General features: G+C 39.5%; 1 protein-coding gene across 2 annotated transcripts in view; it reads left to right on the forward strand.

Moving 5' to 3' along the window:
• The first annotated feature begins 610 nt into the window (after positions 1 to 610).
• The window catches only part of TEAD3 (TEA domain transcription factor 3), a 37,950-nt gene continuing 20,401 nt past the window's right edge, over positions 611 to 18,159 (forward strand). The window contains exons 1-2 of one of the 2 annotated variants that reach the window (XM_015817728.2): positions 611 to 806; positions 3,400 to 3,654. In XM_015817728.2, the coding sequence (XP_015673214.1) occupies positions 3,519 to 3,654 (136 nt within the window). In that variant the 5' untranslated portion in view covers positions 611 to 806; positions 3,400 to 3,518. The remainder of the gene's footprint in view (positions 807 to 3,399; positions 3,655 to 18,159) is intronic. The other variant, XM_015817727.1, reaches the window with a different exon arrangement.

The following is an 18,159-nucleotide window of genomic DNA, read 5'->3' on the forward strand; positions in this document are numbered from 1 at the left end:
AGATCTGAAACGTGAAAAGATTTCTAAAATTACCTAAAATGTGAAAACAACGTTCTGACATTTGCAAAACACTTTTTCACACCTGGATTGCTTCCATAGTTCTTCATTATTGATGGTTTGGCTGACTGCTATTGGCATTCCTGAATTCCTGGAAAACCGGAGCAAGGCAGGGAAGATGGTCTTTTGTAAAAAAAATAAGTAGCATCAGTTTTCTTCATGGTACACTCTTGATTCCGGGACAAGGGCATGGATCAAGATGTTCCAGTGTCCTTTCTCAAGGAAGGATGAATCTCAGGTGGGGAACTGCATGAAGTGATCTCAGCTTGAAAAAAAATCCCTTACTATTTGAATGCCCCTGTTAGAAGATTTCTCAGCCGAGTCAATGCTGCCAGCTGGAGTTGCTGGGCATCTGCTCAGGGCCCTTTACTGAAATTCGCTGATCCTACTGCTGCTTCGTCCATTGCTTATCCACACGGTCGCTCTCCCCCCCACTTTTTTTTTTTTGAACAGCTGAGTAAACTGGCAGTTGCAAGAGCCTGGCAGGAGAGCAGCTGTCGCTACCAATGCCCTTCCCTACTCTACTAACTTGCCTTCTTCCTCCGGGCAGTAGTAAGAATTGTGCTCTGAGATAGCAAGCAAGTGGGCAACCGAGACAGAAAAGAAGGTCTTTCTTTGAAAGGATCCAAACATGGAGCCCACCCTTTTGGCCGGTTCCTCCCCTGAATAGCAATAGAAGTTTCTTGTTGTGCTCCTATCTTAAGTTCTATGATGTGCATCTTTATGGGAGAAAAAGATGGAGAAATAAGGTAGGGACTATCTGGAAACTAGGAAAACAAGACAGCAGGAAAAGACCTAGTAGTTCATCAAGTCTGCCCTTTGAACTTTTTTTTTGGGGGGGGGGGTTGTTTTCCTTTTAGTTTATATACTTATTATTTAATTATTTTTATTTATATTATTTTTAAAGTTTTGTCAGATGATGAACACATGTTTATCCCAAGCATATTTTAAGCTCAGTTATACCGATGATTGACCCGCTACCTCTGCTGGCAGTTGGTTCCAAGCTTCCACTACTCTCTCTGTGCAGTAAAATACTTTCTAACATTACTTTTAAACTTCCCTCTTAATCAGGTTAAGGTTATGCTCCTGTGTTTGTGATTTTTGCTTAATGTTGAAATTATTGCTATCTATAACCTTATTCATACGCTTAGTATATTTAAAGGTTTCATTCATGTCAACGCTCGACTTAACAGCCACAATTGAGCCCAAAAATTCTGTTGCTAAGAGAAACATTTGTTAAGTGAATGTTGCCCCATTTTGCGACCTTTCTGTCCACAGTTGTTAAGTGAATCACGGCAGTTGTTACGTTAACAACACAACTGTTAAATGAATCTGGCTTCCCCATTGACTTTGCTTGTCAGTTGGTCACAAAAGGGGATCACATGACCTTGGGACACTGCAATTGTCATAAATATCAATCAGTTGCCAAGAGTCTGAATTTTGATCACGTGACCATGAGGATGCTGCAACGGTCGTAAGTGTGAAAAATGGTCATAAGCCACTTTTTTCAGTACAGTTGTAACTTTGAATGGTCACTAAACAAATTGTTGTAAGTCGGGGACTACCTGTGTTCAGTTTCTTCAATCTCTCCAGATATATTTTGCCCCTCAGACCTTGCACCATTTTTGTTGCGGGTCTCTGGACTTGTTCAATCTTATTAATGTCTTTTGTATATGTGAGGGAGGAAAGAGACACAGAGGCTGATGTTCAGCAAAAAACAACTTTGCCACTATAGCCTTTTTTCCCCCAAGATTGTTGGAGTCAGACCCACCCTTCCTTAACGTCTTCACAGGCTCTTCCAAAGTTGAACATACTTCTGTGAACATACTTCTACATCCTGCTCTTGGAATTCTTGTTGCATCCCATGCTCTCAGAATGTTCTCTGGGAGCATGGGGATCCCTGATCATTTTGCACAGCTGTGTGCATGTTGCATGGTGTGTATGTGTCTGAGAGAGGAGGGAACAGGCGCAGGAAAGAGAGGGAGAGTGGAGAAGTGTGTGTTTGGAGCCTTGTGTGGACTGCAGTCTCCCCTTCATCCCTCCCCTTCGCTTTGGCTAGTTGCTGTAGTTCTGATCTCCTTATTTGGCTACGCTCTGTTTCCAAAGAAGGGGTGGGGTGGGGTGGGTGAAAGGGGAGGCGGAGGGAAGCAAGAGGGAGATTAGGTGACATCATAGAGCAGCAGAGAAGAGGTTCCTTTAAAAAAAAGAGAGAGAGAGAACATGAAACATTAAGCCAGCCCGTTGTCTCTACAGTTTCTTTAAAAGGAGATATCTGCATTGGACACCTTAGTTGTGTTCTCTCCGGAAGCTTCCTGCCGGAGGAGACACCTCTGTGCTCTCATCACCCCATGAGCAGCTGCTGGTGGTGCTGCAGCCCCCAAACAAGTTATTGCAAAACACCCGGTTGCTTTGGAGTAGTGTGTAGGAAGAAACAGGTACAATTTCCAGGCTCACAGATAACGCTGAATTGCAGACAGGGGTCTGGATCTTTGCAGAATCTTTCTGAAAATTACAGATTATTTACAACACACACACCAAAAAAAGAAAATGGTAGTTTTAATGTTCAACTTGATGAACATTAAATCCTTGAATAGACTGTTTGATTTGTCTTAATTCATTATGTTATCAATTAATTTTACGACACAGAGTTTTTCTTAAACAGAAGCATATTGTGCTGATGAAAATCTCTCCAAACCACATTACTGTTAAAAAATAATGTTGAATGGCCTTCTCCAATAGTCACAGTGTAGTTAATCACGATGGAATGGGTTTAGACAAATTCTGGTTATTGAAATCAGTGTTTAAATACTTGTTTCTTAATGTAGGCTAAAGTACAACCAAGATGATTAGAAAATAATTTAAATCCTCATTTCTGAAAGGTCATATTCTCTATGTTTGTTACATGTTATCTGGAAGTGGGACAATGGTATGTATGGGAAGGATTAAATTTCTGATACTAATTTTGTTTGAAGTCCTATTGCTTAAGTAACTTTTTGAGCCAGAGCCAGAATATTTAAAAATATCCAATATATATTCAATATATATATACGAGAAAATAGCCTTTGGTTTCCTTGGATAAATGTTACACAGGCAGGGGTATGTAAAAGCATTGAAACATTGCTACAAATTATGACCAGCAAATTTATAATAGCTAGGACATCATCTGTAAAAGTGTTTAATATGTATATTTAAAAATTCCGTGAAACAAATGTTTAAAGTTGGGTCCTCACCCATATTGATGTTTATGTGGTTCCAAATTTGTTTTTAACTTCAATCTGGAGGTTTAGGATGCCATCTATGCTCAATGGCAGTTCATTAATCAACCCTCTTTGCTTGTTTTAGGCTGACAAATTGCCTTTTGGGGCTCAGGGTCAGAGCCCAGAGCAGCCATCACAATAGCGTCCAACAGCTGGAACACCAGCGGCAGCCCTGGGGAGGGGCGAGAAGATGGACAAGAGGGAATGGACAAAAGTCTGGACAATGATGCCGAAGGAGTTTGGAGTCCAGACATTGAACAAAGCTTCCAGGAGGCACTGGCAATATATCCGCCCTGTGGTCGGCGGAAGATTATCCTCTCAGATGAGGGCAAAATGTATGGTGAGTGAGATTTGGTTTTATAACTTACATGGTTGAAGCTGGATTTCAGAAAGACCCAAGAGCAATAGCTTGATTATTTGCTGTTCACTTAAGCATACTTATCTCCCACCTTCCTTCAAAAAATTCAAGGAGGCATACCAGTTCCACTTCTTCCTTTTGTGCTCACAACCATCATAGTTGAGTTGTGCTTTCTTGTATTTGTTTTCAGAAGCCTGCATGCTGCTCCAAAATGATCCTTCGTGGAATGCAATTCTAATGGCCAACATGTAGAATAAAAAGTACAGTGACAAAATATAGTGATAAGTAATAACTTATATTCAACAGGTTCGAAATGTAGTACTGAGGCAACCAGCAATAGTCACTCTAGCCCCTCATCTCCAAGAGAAACTATTATCTGAGGACCTTGATAGTTGAGCAAGGATTTGCATTTTTCTAAGTTTAATCTGAAACAAGTGCACAGTGATTAAAGTTTTATAAAGAAAAGAAAGAAGGGGCTACATTTCTTCAGGAAGTACATTGATTTAATTAAATAGGACAGCTAACCATTGTAGTCTAATAATCCAATACATAGTGTGGTGGATTTGGATATTTAATTGAAGAAATTGGAAATTAGGTATAGATAGTCCTCGACTTACAAATTGGGAACAGAATCTCAGTCATTGAGTGAATCAGTCATTAAGTAAGATGCTCACATGACAGTGTCATTTAATGACCACAGTCCCAGCACTCCCAATTGTGGACCAGTCAACAACCAGTCTTTTGGGTTGTTAAGTGGATGAAGCCAAAGAGCTGCCTACTGAGTTCAGCTCCCTTCCGTGTGTGGAGAGGAATTCCTCCAAAGGGCTGCAGGAATAGAGCTCAGATTTTTGGGATCTGATCTCTGTTTCTGCAGCCTATCAAAGGAATTCATCTCTGCTTGGCAGGCTGCCCTTTTGCTCTCAAATGCCTGCCTGGGATGGGGGGAGTCACAGCTCTATGGCATTGACTTTCTAGGGAAGCCAACAGAGAAGACTGCAAATGGCAATCACATGATCACATGGCTACCAGTCAGTCATAAGTACAAACAGGTTGCCAAACACCTAGATTGCAATTGTGTGAGTGGAATTTTGCAATGGCCAGAAGTGCTTTATGGGTCTTAAAGCATACATTCCATGACTCTTGTAATTCCATACTGTCATTAAATGAACAGTCTTAAGCCAAGGACTGTATTTGTCATGCAGTGAAACTTGGAGGCTGCAGAAGGATAACTTTTGCAGAAAATCTATTTGTCAGCTATTGTAGAATTCTCTCTGAATCTGATAGTTTTATCTGTAATACTACTTTCAGTGCCACTTTAATCCACACAATAACCATCCTTTTACCATGAGTGTGTATTAGAACATCATAAAAGTCTACCATTGGGTATTGAGATAGTAGGGATTTGCCTTTTATAAACATTCTGCAGTTTAAAATATATACTTCTAATGTGTAGACCTCACAAACTAAAAATGGATTTTGCTCCTGGCCTTTTAATTGGCTGCTTTCTGGATTACTTGGCATTTTATATATTTTATCTCCCGGGTCAATGAAGACAATGGATTTCCAGAAGCCATGTTGTGAAGCGGTTACGGCTTGTGGGGGTGGTTATATTGAAATGAATAAACAGAGAGCTGGACTCTTCTTCCCTGGATCGGTGACTCATATTTCCTTTGTAATTCCCTTAAACTATATATCCCTCCCACTCCCTTATGCCTCACCTCTTTCCTCCCTCCCACTCTTCTTTCTGCCTGACTTGATGAACTGGTTTGGGAAGTTCATTCCTGTCAAAGGAAGATTGATTTTTGTCTGCTTGAGGATCCCACATACCTGCCTTTGGGTGTGAAAGGTGGTATATCTGGCCTCTAATGCAGGTCACAAACAAAACACCACATTCTTTCCAAGGTCTACTCACTACCCATTTACAGTACCTGTATTTCGATTTTCTTTATTGCCACATCTGTGATTTTCTTGCTTCTGACGATGGAGCTCTGATTTGAACTACCATTCTAAACTCAGTAAGTCCTATTGAATATGGAGCAACTAATTTTTGAAAACACACATCAAGGAACGTGCTGCGTTTTTTTAAAAGACGGATAGCCTCTTCCATCTTGATTTTTTTAATTGATCTATTAAATGTGTCTTAAGTTAAGACAATCTAGTGTTTTCTAAAATCTTAAAGCAGAGTTCTCCAGGCTAACCAAAGGAATTCTGGCAGGGAAAGTCTGTAGGACATCCAGTCTCCTCGGAAAAGCTGCTTTAAAGGCTAACTCATTGATTGTGGCCAGGCCGTGAGATAAGAAGGCTGTGTTTGTTTACTGCAATAACATGCAAATCTTAAACCTATTCAAAATGCTATAAAAATGTATGTGGTTTGAGTTTTCTTTTTCATGCATACCTGTTACACAGGAAATCACAAACTCCCATGCCTCAAAACAGCATGCCTCATAAAGATAGGACTTCATCCATGATGGGCCCTGCACCTCATTAGAACCAACGCTTAACTTCAAAGTGGTTCGGCTTCAACAGTGGGGGAATGATAATATTTTATCAATTACTCTTGTAACATGATAGTATGAGACATAACACATGAGACATTAACACAAGACACTTGTAACGTAAAAGACAGGCAAACATATCTTTATACTATAAAATGGAGAGCTCAGGATCTGAAAATCCCTACATTCATTTTTCTTTAAAAGCTGGGGATGAAGAAATACAATAACTATTTTGCCTAGATCTTTTATTGTTGTTGGGTTAGTTCTTCATATGGAATTCATAAAATTTTGGAAAACTTAAAAAAGAGGAAGGGTAAAATGAAACTCCCCCCTTTTGATTTGATTTGAATGTGAAAAATTGACATACTTCCATATCTTAAATTTATTTATTGGAGCAGAGTTTGAATGAACTAGTTTGCCTTTGTACTAGTATCTGGTTCTTCTTTCTCTGGAAGGCTTTAATCCTGGATAGATCTGAACTGCATCCTATAAAATAAAGCATAAACAATCATTGCATTGCTCCTTCCCACTTATCTGTTCTACCAAGTGTTCCTTTTGTGATGTCATAATGTTGTTTGTGACCTCAAAGAAATATTTCCATGGGAATGATTGTTCTGTTAGCAAACACCAAGTTAATAATCTTGCCAAATGAATCAGGGATAGGGAGGTAACTGCCTGTTGCTTTAAGCACAACATTGTTTTTGTCAAAGCCTGCTTAATTGAGCTTGCTTAAGTCGAGGTCTGAGCTTCCTTAAGCTTAACAATGTTTTTTTCTCCTCTGATAATGCAAGCTTATTTTGTGCTTAATTTGGGGATAGGAGATAAGAAGCAGCTATGAATTAAAAAATCATATGAAAATGGGTACCGGTACATATATTTTTACCTATTTTTATGGTGCTTCCAGAATCTAAGATATCTCTTTTACCTGATCTTCATTGCATAGATGAGGCCATGTTATATTAATCTTTCCTTTTTGATTGGCAGGGCAATGGCGAATTTCTTGGGAAGGACACATTCAGATGGGATCGTTTTAATGTTATCACAGGGCACTCTTCAACTAAGTAATTGGTTGGGATGCTGATAGGAAATATGGCTGCTGAAAATGATTGGCAAAAGTCGGGGTGCTTACTTAACTCTCTCTCAATATTAAATTATAGGTTGTTATTGTAATGGTTATTTCATAAACATGATGAGGGCTTCCATACTGCGATTGCCCTACAGATGACCATTATATAGTAACTGTAACTGTTGCTTTGTAGTTGTCTATCCAGAGCTGTTAATCTTCTAAAAATAAAAATGCTATTAACAATCCTTACTGAAAAGCCTGCCCCTAAATGGGCTATATATTACTATGTTGAGGAAATTAATCAGGTTCACAAACATCCTTGTTTTATTTTACCTGTTTGTAAGGCAACTAAAGACATTGGTTAGATACCTGGACTGGATATTTCTTTTAACAACTTATTTTTCTGATTGAAGTACTCCTGCTTTGCATCATTCTGTAATTAAGAAAAGAAACTGTACCTTTCTATATTCTAAGATAAACTTAAGAAGCTGCCACATTGCACCTTAGCTTTCTTTAGCCAACTCCTCTGTACACAGTTTAGCAGGGCCACACGACCCGAGAGCTCTTGAGAGGAATGGGAGATTTCTGAACAGACATTTTAAAAAAGATTTCTCCAGAAATATCTGGAGTACTGCTGGGAAGTTTGCCCTTTGTTCTTCAAACCCAAGCCTGCAAACTGGTTTTTCCAGCCACTTGGAGGCATCTGGCAATCACTTAAAGAAACAGCAACCCTGCTCTGCCTTTGCTTTTCTAACCTGACAACTTAAGAACTGGTATTTTAGATTTTGCTGCATAATAATTCCATTTTTTTTTACTCAGTACCAATTTATTCCATACTCTATCTACTTGCAATAAGTAGCATGGAGTCATTTTTCTTGTCGGCTACCATGCAAGAATATTTGGAGAAAGGAACTAGTCAATTAATATGCTTATCTTTTTTTATGTAAGGTGGGAAAAGATGCTTGATTAATAATAATAATAATAATAATAATAATAATAATAATATTATTATTATTATTATTATTATTATTATTATTATTATTATTATTATTATTATTATTATTATTATTATTATTATAGTAAAGTTGGAAGGAACCTTGAAGGTCATCTAGCCCAACCCCCTGCTCAGGCAGGAAAACCCTACACCATTTCGGACAAATGGCTGTCCAGTTTCTTCTTAAAAACTTCCAGTGTTGGCGCATTCACCACTTCTGGAGGCAGGTTGTTCCACTGGTTAATTGTTCTAACTGTCAGGAAGTTTCTCCTTAGTTCTAGGTTGCTTCTCTCTTTGGTTAGTATCCACCCGTTGCTTCTTGTCCTGCCTTCAGGCGCTTTGGGTCTGGATGGGATCCAGTGTAGGCATCCTGCTTCTGTAAGCCCTGTTCTGTTTGCAAAAGGCTGCCTTGGAAAAGGGTCCATAATTTCTTTGATTAGAAGGAAGCTTGAAGCACTAGATACTCTGTTAAGTATTCTGTTAAAGTTCTCAGATATGGCCTTGGGTACTGCACTGCTCCTTTGTAGCAAGTAGACTGCAGTGCTATTTGCAGCAGTGTGGGTTGTAATAACAACAGTAGCGGCACCAATTGCTGAGGTGCTGACTGAAGTGGGTTTGAGGATTTCTGTCCGTAAAATTTTGTGCTTAGCTTTGTTTTACATGGCAGCAATGATTGTCCGTAATGATCACTGATTCAAGGCTGACTGGTTGAGAACTTGAAGACTAAACAAGCCAGAAGCTAATAGTTCACTCTGCAAATGTTTTTGGATAACAAAGTTGAATATTAGTCATCGGAATCTCTTGCACCCTTCCAGTTTAATGATAGATTGGATAATGGACTAAAAGTGCTCTTTAAAAAAAGAAATGCCTTATATTATAGTTTTGTCTTTACTCTTCCACTCTTGTGAGAGAAACCTTTGGCACAGTAGGGGATCTCCTCTCTGGATCTATTCCTTAAAACAGATCCAACCACTCAAAGAATGGCTACTTTGAGGCAATCCAAGATCTTCTAGATGAGTGTGTGTGCGCCCAGAAGTCTATTCCACCAGAATAGACTCCTGGGCACACACGGACATCTAGAAGATGTTGGATCCACCAGAATAGACCCTTCTGCTTTGCTCTGCAGAAGTAGCTTCTGGACACAAGAATGCATGGACAGTAGATTTTGGGAATGCCTTGAAGTAGCCATGCAAAGCAAAGTGGCTGTAGCTGCTCCTGGATTCGGAAGACTACTCTGCACTGATTTGGACGAATATTTTGCACAATGCCCCATAAATCATTTTCACAGGCCTAGTACACAGTGCTGTAATTCTCTGAATTGCTTCACATGGTAATTTTTTAATACTTGGATTTTAAGAATCAGAAGTTCTTTTTTTTTTTTTAAGGGTAGATGAAGATAAAATTTCCTCAGGATAAGGAAACAGTATGCAGTTTAGTGACAGGTTATCAGGTGTATAACATAGGCTTATTAGGCGTTATGCTAAGAAGATAATTAATTGCTATGTTTTGTGTGCTGCTTATTCACATGCAAGTAATCAATCAATGCACAATTTCACATGTTTTCACAAGAAACAGTTTATTTCACAGATCCCTAATACATTTTAATCTCTGAGCTATTTATACATGAAGATACTTCATGTAGTACCTGTGGCCCGGAAATCAATTGCAGTCTTTCTTGGAATAAAATAAGTGCATAGCAAAAGTATCACTTAAGTCACATAAATTGTTGCTGAACCCTAGTTCACATGTTATATTTCTACATGTGATGTAACAAGGAATATTATAACTGATTAGATGAAGAAGTTCTGTGAAAATTATCTAGGTTAATAAAGAAAAAAATCTAGAAATAGTCTTTCATTTTTCAAGCGGTGATTCAGTGTACTCTAGAACAGTATTTTCACATGAAGAAACATAGGGCAGGGGATCATTTTCTAGAGTGTGTATCAGTGCATCATAGGCATGTGATCTCTGCCTAAATAACTGGATTGTTCTGGAATATCCTCTTGTGATGCTGCAGCGTGAATTACTTTCTGTGGGAAGTGTACACTAGACTCTGCAAATAATAAGAAGTTGGGTATTTTGAGTATTTTGTACATTACCTAAGAAAAAAATTATTTGCACCTGGATATTCCCAGCAAAGCCGGCCTGCAGCAATTCCAACCAAGCTCTTGTTGCTTGTTAGAGATACACAAAGCGGTGTGCCCATCACCTAACAATTGACTGGTAAAACCTTATATGATGTTCTTCTTGGAAAAGCACTCTCAGCTGTAGAGAGATTGAACTTGGTGAGACGTTCCTTCCATAACTTTCTAACCATGGGTGGGTCAGAAGGCAAGTTGGAGAGCAGAGTTCTGCTGAATCGTAGACAGCTTTATCCAGGTCAGATGCTAGAAGTAGGATGCCTCAGGAATCCCAGACCACTATCTAAACGCCTACAATAAATGGCTCATACTTGGCTAAAGGGTGGGCCAGTTATTGACACAGGAACTAGTCTCCCAGCTGCTGTGAGGAGTGACTGAGAAGGAAGGAGAGCCGCTGACCTGTGGTAACCTGGAGCCCTTGAATGGTGGCCAGTGTGCAACTGTGGGGAGAGAGTCTGGACCGTGTATGGCAAGGGGTATTTCTTTCTCCTCTGGTGGGGCAGAGAGCTTAGGCAGCACACAGGAAACTAGCTCTGCACTTGACTTGCCCCAGACAGCAGGTGTAACTTGAGTTGTGCACCACCAAGGCTGGTATGCTACTGAAGGCTGATTGGCTGGAAGGCTGCCCCACTAGGTTATTTTTAACAGAGCTGTCCAACTGGTTCACGTGGTGGTGTCAGGGAAGAGGAATTTGTGGAATGTAGCAATTTGGAGGAGGACGTGCCCTCCGAGAGGGAATGGCACAGCCTCTGGTGAATCACGGGACTGGGACAGCTGAGCAGAGGCAGGCCTGCAGTGTCTGCCTGCCGGTAACTGGAAGAGACAGTTAGCCATGGCAGGTGCCCAGGAAAGGGAAGAGTTCCTCTGACACTTTTTACTATCATCAGCACAATGGATGGCCTAGAGAGGGGGAGGATTTCCACAAGGGTATTTCTGTGCTTGTGGTCCTATCTTAATACTCTTACCTTTGAAAAATCCTCTCGATATCTTGCTTTGGATTTGCAGAATGCTGGACGCTTTTAGACTGTTCACTTTGCAACAATTCCTGTGAGGTACATTAGGCTTGTAGGTCCACAACAATTCCAAAAAACATAAAAAGTTGTCTGAGGATCACAGTACTTGATCATTTTAATGAAAAGCAGTCAGTGAAGGTTGGTAGTTAATCAAAAGAGCAGGAAAAGGGAAAATATCTAGTTAATTCTGTCCCCTCTAAATGTTTAGTTTCAATCCAAATCTGGCCAGCAAGTTATTCTCTTCTTCAGTCACCTGGAGGGGGAATCCTAGCCCTTGGATCTTTAAGCATCGCTTCCCTTGCTCTTAGCTGTTTCTGTTCTCTCAGTTACTGTCTGTTATAGCTATATTTCATTCTTTAAATGGGTGGCTACAAATGTTTCCCATGGACAACCATCATCCCTCATATTCACGAATCCCTAAAGCTCAGGAATGATGAGTTAAGTTTTCTTTGTAGGTCTTCCTGTATCAAAACATGTAAACATGAGTAGATTCTTCTCATTAAACCCAGTCAGATTTGATTTGTAAGAAAGTTACATGTGGATTGGAGGCTTGCCCTCTTGATAAATGTTCATTATTTTTATTTGTTAAATATGTAACTTTTTTCACTGAATTGAAACACTATCATTTTCAGACTTTCCTAACAGCTGTGAAAGCCGCCTGGGTGACCTTGGGCCAGTCACTCTCTCTCAGCCCAACTCACCTCACAGGGCGTTTTTTGTGGGGAAAATAAGAGGAGAAAACCATGTTGGATATGTTCGGCACCTTGAGTTATTTGCAAAAATAATAAAGGCCGGAAATAAATAACTTACATTCCATCATTTCTGATATCCTGCAGCAAATAAAACTAACCTGTTTCCAATGGGGCCCTTAGTGGTCTCATCTGAAGATGTTCAGAAGAGGGAACCAAATGTGAAAAGATAGAACCATGAAGTAAAGGGGTCGAATCTTTCTTTAAGTCACACATATTTAAGGAAAATATGATTCAATGCATAGCAGATGATTTGCAGTGTGGAATATAGTTTTAATTCAAAGATGTTAACTTGGATCAATGACAAGGTTTATCGTGAAACATCATGGTTTGGATTATTAAGACTTCTAAAGAAATGTCTGTTCTGGTACTAGGATGTTAATGGTTGTGAAAGAACAGACAAGAAGAGAGACTGTGAGACTAGGTGTGTCATAATTCTTATGAAGCAGAATCCTTGTAGTGTTCTTAAACTACATATTTTAGAGCACATATTTCCTACAATGGAGATAGCAGGCAGTCTGCTTCAAAATATTTTGTTTGCTTTAATCCAAGATTTTAGGTTATTACCTCCTGATTAACATTTCCTTCACTGAAGATCTTATCCTGTGACAGAAGAATTTTTGTAGTGTTTTTCCTGTTCCAAAAACTCAATGAATCCTTAAAAAAGTACAGAAAGTAATAAATATTACATTTATTCTTCCTTCCACATTTGAATTGCTCTCTCTTATGCCAGTTCTCTTGCATATTCCAAATACAGTGCAGAGTGTGCAGCTCAGTCCTTGAACATAGGGTGAATAACATGGGAGCTCTGAAGGAATAATCGGGAGGTGCTGGTGCTTCTTTCATTCTGTATTCCAGCATCTATCATTTGAGGCAAGCAAAGTATGTTACCTTTAACTGTGGTGGCGCAGTGGTTAGAATGCAGTATTGCAGGATAATTCTGCTGACTGCCGGCAGTTTGATTCTCACCGGCTTAAGGTTGACTCAGCCTTCCATTCTTCCAAGGTCAGTAAAATGAGGAACCACATTGTTAGGGACAAAATGCTAACTCTATAAACCACTTAGATAGGGCTGTAAAACACTGTGAGGTGGTATATAAGTCTAAGTGCTATTGCTATAGAAGGATCACTTCTGTGTATATGATCAGTAGTAGATGATCATCAGTAGAAGAGCAATAAAGATGATTAGGGCAGGGCTTTTCAACCTTTTCACCCATTGTACCACTTTTAGGATATGGCAACATCCGAGTATCACCAGTCGCCTAGCAAGGTGTCAAAAACTTGATGATTCCCCCCCCCCAAAAGAAAAAAAGTGATAAAGTACAGGTAGCCCTCGACTTACAACAGTTTGCTTAGTGACTGTTCAAAGTTACAATGGCACTGAAAAAAGTGCCCCCCCCCCAAGCACAGCCGAGCAAGGCACCTGTCTGCCCGCCTGACTGTGTTCTTCCTCCTCCTGTCCGAGGTTTTCATTGTTGTGAGCATTTCTGTTGAGGATTGGCAGTGGGGGTGGGGTGGGGGAGTGTTTGGTTTTTATTTCCCCCCCCCCATCTGCTGGGTGGTTGCAGCAGGTTTTGGTCACTTCACATGACCCTGGGACACTGTGACCGCCAAGCATCTGAATGTAAATCACAAGACCCTGGTGATGCCGCAACATTCCAGCTGATCAGCGCTTCTTCTGGGCTCAGCAGAAGCGCCAGGATCAGTGCTGCTTTCCAGCTGATCAGCGCTTCTTCTGGGCTCAGCAAAAGCACCAGGATCAGCGCCGAGCTCCAGCTGGAGCCTGGTGCTGATCCTGGCGCTTCCGCTGAGCCCTGACAGCCCTGCAGCTCCAGCCATCTCTCGCTCAGGCTTGTGTGGTGCTGCCACCGGTTCAGCTCATTCCCTTCCCCCGCTACCACTTTTCCAGAATGGTTGCGTACCACCTGCCAGGTGCCAATGTACCACAGGTGGTACCCGTAGCACTGGTTGAAAAGCCCTGGATTAGGGGACTGGAGACTAAAACATACAGTAGTGGTCAAAATTGTGGAAACCTTTTGGGAAAAGTGTATTTTTGAGATTTGATGGCTAATAACACCACCTTTTTTTTGGAGTAGTACCATAATTTAATCAAGAATGTAATGCAACAAAGTTTGTTCAATTATCTGTACTGTATTCTATGAAAAAGTTTAGCCAAATAACCAGAAAAAGGAAGCACAACTTGCTTAGGTTGATATCAGGTAGCTTTCCTTCATCTGATTGTAGCCAATGAGCATGAGTGTTTAGAGCGCCAATCAGGTGTCCTCTTGTTTTGGCAATGAGCCAATCAGATCACAGGATTCAGTTACTGATGTCATGTATTGAAGCTGAGAAGAGGACATTTGTCAGTGTGTTATGTGATCGCTATCAAGTTGATTGGGTTTTTTTGTGTTCTTTCATTTAGTGAGCTTGTAAAACGTAATAAAATTAAAGTAATGGTGCAAAGAATTGACTGGTTGCCCAGAAAGCAATGTAAAATAGTATTATTAAGTGAACAAGGCTACAGTTATAAAGAAATTAGAAGAAAAATTGGTGGAAACCTAACCAAAGGTGGCATTTCTATTGTACACTTTTCCCAAAAGGTTTCCACAATTTTGGCCACTACTGTATAAAGAATGGTTGCTGGAATTAGGTATGTTTAATTTAATGAAAAGAAGGACTAGGGGTGATATGTTAGCAGTGTTCCAATATTTAAGGGGTTGCCACAAAGTAGAGGGGGTCAATCTATTCTCCAAAGCACCTGAAGGCAGGACAAGAAGCAATGGATGAAAACTAATCAAGGAGAGAACAAATTTCCTGACAGTTAGAACAATTAATCAGTGGAACTACTTGCCTCCAGAAGGTGTGAATGTTCCAACACTGGAAGTTTTTAAGAAGAGATTGGACAACCATTTGTCTGACATGGTATAGGGTTTCCTGCCTGAGCAGGGGGTTGGACTAGAAGACCTCCAAGGTCCCTTCCAACTCTGTTATTCTTTTAGTCTCTTTTTAGTCAAGTGGGTCCTGAAATCCAAGGGTCACTTCTCTTGTAATTATGAAGTCTATCTATGTCCTGAACTTAGTCAGTAAATGGACAAGATGAAACATCATTTCTGTTAGAATGTATCTTACAGTTACTGAGGCATTTTATTATCTTTTGCTGATTGTTTCCATGCTGTTTTTCAGTATCTGAACAATGCTACCATTGTAACTAGAAGTCTGATAATAACTGATATGTTTACCCCTCACTACCTTAATATCTAGTGAAATGGTCAATCATTTTGTATGCCTTGGTCTTTATTAAGATTGAAGGTGTGCATGTTTGTTTGTCTGTGTGTATTTGGCTATGTTCTGGGAACACTTAAGATTTCTTATTTTTCAAGAAGCACAAGTACAAATCTCAGTTTACTTTTACTGCTGTTCTGGCAAGTCAGGAAGCTATGAAATAGGAAATGAAGTAGCAGTAAACTAGGAAATCAATCACAACAGCAGAGAAGTGCAGCCTTCTATTTAATAAACACCAGTTCGGTTCTCGGTCTTACTGTAAATGACAGCTTCATTTCCTTCCTTTCAATCTTTAACTCAGGAGAGGTATACATCTTGACCATAACATATGACAGTCTTCTTTAACCCAACACCTTTTGGATGTGTTGGATTAAAATCTCCGTGATGTTCATCCAACATAGTCGTGTTGGTTGAGGATAATGGAATAGATGAGCTAACATGTTTAGAAAGCTCCACATTGAGAAAGGCTTCAAAGGATGAACAAGGCAGCATGTGCTGGCAGCGTTCCTATAGGCAATATCAAAAATAAATTCTGAGCCAGGAAATTCATCCCACAACTGTCCTGGATGAATTCTGCAGAAAGGAAAAATGCCTCTTCTTATCTTCTTAAAGTAGAAATGGGAATGAATAATCCTTTCGTACAGCAAGCATGGTCTGTTGAGAAAGGAAAGAAACCATCTCCTCACCAAAAAGTCAATGCAAACTCAGATTTTGGCACATCTATCTTTGTTATATGAATGTAAGTCTTTTATAGAATAATAGAAAGAATGGAGGCATATTTAAAAAGAATATTACTAAAATACCAAAATAGACATGGGATTTTACCTAATATAGTGACTTGGCTTTTTTAGATGTTGAATGTTATAAACCAGGAGGCAAAATTTCCATAAACAAAGTATTAAGTTGCTTAAATCAAAGAAGTTAGAGCAGCAGAAAGTCATAAGTTCTTTATCCCAGGTGGTGGGCACGCAGCTCACATTCATGGAAACAATGATTCAGTCAGTACAGGAACTGGACATCCTGAGTCAATTAAAGCACTCCTCCCCTCCCCAAAAAGAAACATTTATTTGATGTTCTGTGATGTCAGATCCCACGTGGGTGACAGCCAGTTGAAAGCAATTGTTTGAAAATGTCTGGTTAAAGATCAGCTAGCAAACATGCGTATGTAGTGTAGGGGGAAAAAAGCCAGTTGAATGTTGCTCAGACAAAGAAGTTGCAATTTGAGATTATTTTACATAGCTGTTTGTTAGGAAGGCCTCAGAAGCAAGGCACAATTGTAGCATAACTGAAAAAGAGCAGGAGAGCTGAAAGTATGGTGGAAGGATTGACCCAAACTATTCAGCCTTATCCAGTTCTGCTGCCTGTCTTATTTTAGGAGACAAGATGCTCAGTTGCAGATAGACTCAAGGGCAGAAGCAGTCCAGTTGTGTTTTCTGAAAATGATGGGTCATGGTAAATGGCTATTTTTAAATAGATCACACATCCATTTAAAAATCATAACCTTTTGAATCAGTGGAATTTTCAGATGATAATTTTGGATTGTAAAAATTGCTACAGAATTGCTGTAGCCATACAGAATTGCTGTGCTTATTTCATAGCCTAGTTGCGTTTCAGATTTTACCCACTGAATATTAGTAGAATTGTTTATGTACCTAGTAAAATATCAAAGAATTCTGAGAGAACAAATAAAATTAAAGTTAGGCATTTGTTTCATTATTTATTTCATGAACAAAGTAATATAACATGGTGTGAAAAAGTAATTGCCCTGCTAGTTGTAAGAGTACATAATTGAAAAAAATCAGGATTAGACCTGCCCAAATAAATCTCACAATCTGTGGCTCTCCTTATCATTCTGAAATTTTCATTGCACAGATTCCGAGTTAGTTTATGCTAAGTTATTAGTGCCTATCAGTCTGGAAACGGTTTTAAAGCCATTTCTTAAGGTTGGGATTCCATTAATATAGTAAGATGCAATATTGAAATGGAGAATATGTTGGGACAATAGTGAATGCTCCCAAAAGTAGCTGTCCTGTTAAAATCACTTAAAAGGTCAACATAAAATAATCCAGGGATCTGCAATCATTTCTTGTATTGACTAAAAGTAAGTGTTCATGATCTCACAGCCAGAAAAGCACTTGGTAGAAATGGGAAATTAGCAATATGGAAAGCATAGCTGACTAGGAAGAACAGGGAAGCTGATCTTAGGTTTGCCAAAAAGTATGTGGATGTTCCAGTGGACAATTGGAGAGATGACTCAAAAGTGGACTTTGGTGGTTCTGTGGATGACACTATATCTAGCAAAAACTAAACACTGTGATTTATTGTAGAAGCTAATGCCAAGTACATCAATTTTGTTATATGAACATACTTTGCTTCTTAAGATTCTGATGACTTGCCATAGTTGAAGGAAACATGAATTCTGTTAGATAAAACAATTTTTCACGAGAATATTAAATCCTTTTTCCTCTTAAGTGGGACACGCAGCAAGAAAGAGATCCCAGGTTTACAAGCAACATTGTGGAGGAAAAAAATGTAGTTTTGGAAAGTCCAGAGCCAAGTCCAGGTTTAAAACTCCATGGAAGTGTAATGTCAGAACCTGAAATAAACAATTAACCTAGAAAACATCCAAATATTATTGAACTGATACAAATAACCATGGAAGAATGGGTCCAAATTCCTACACAACAATGTGAGGGACTGATAATTACAGGAAGTGTTTGATTGCAGTTATTGCAGTTAAAGTGGTAC

This window comes from Protobothrops mucrosquamatus, unplaced genomic scaffold (assembly GCF_001527695.2).
Source record: "Protobothrops mucrosquamatus isolate PMUCROS unplaced genomic scaffold, P.Mucros_1.0 scaffold631, whole genome shotgun sequence".
NCBI classification, from domain to species: Eukaryota; Metazoa; Chordata; class Lepidosauria; order Squamata; family Viperidae; genus Protobothrops; species Protobothrops mucrosquamatus.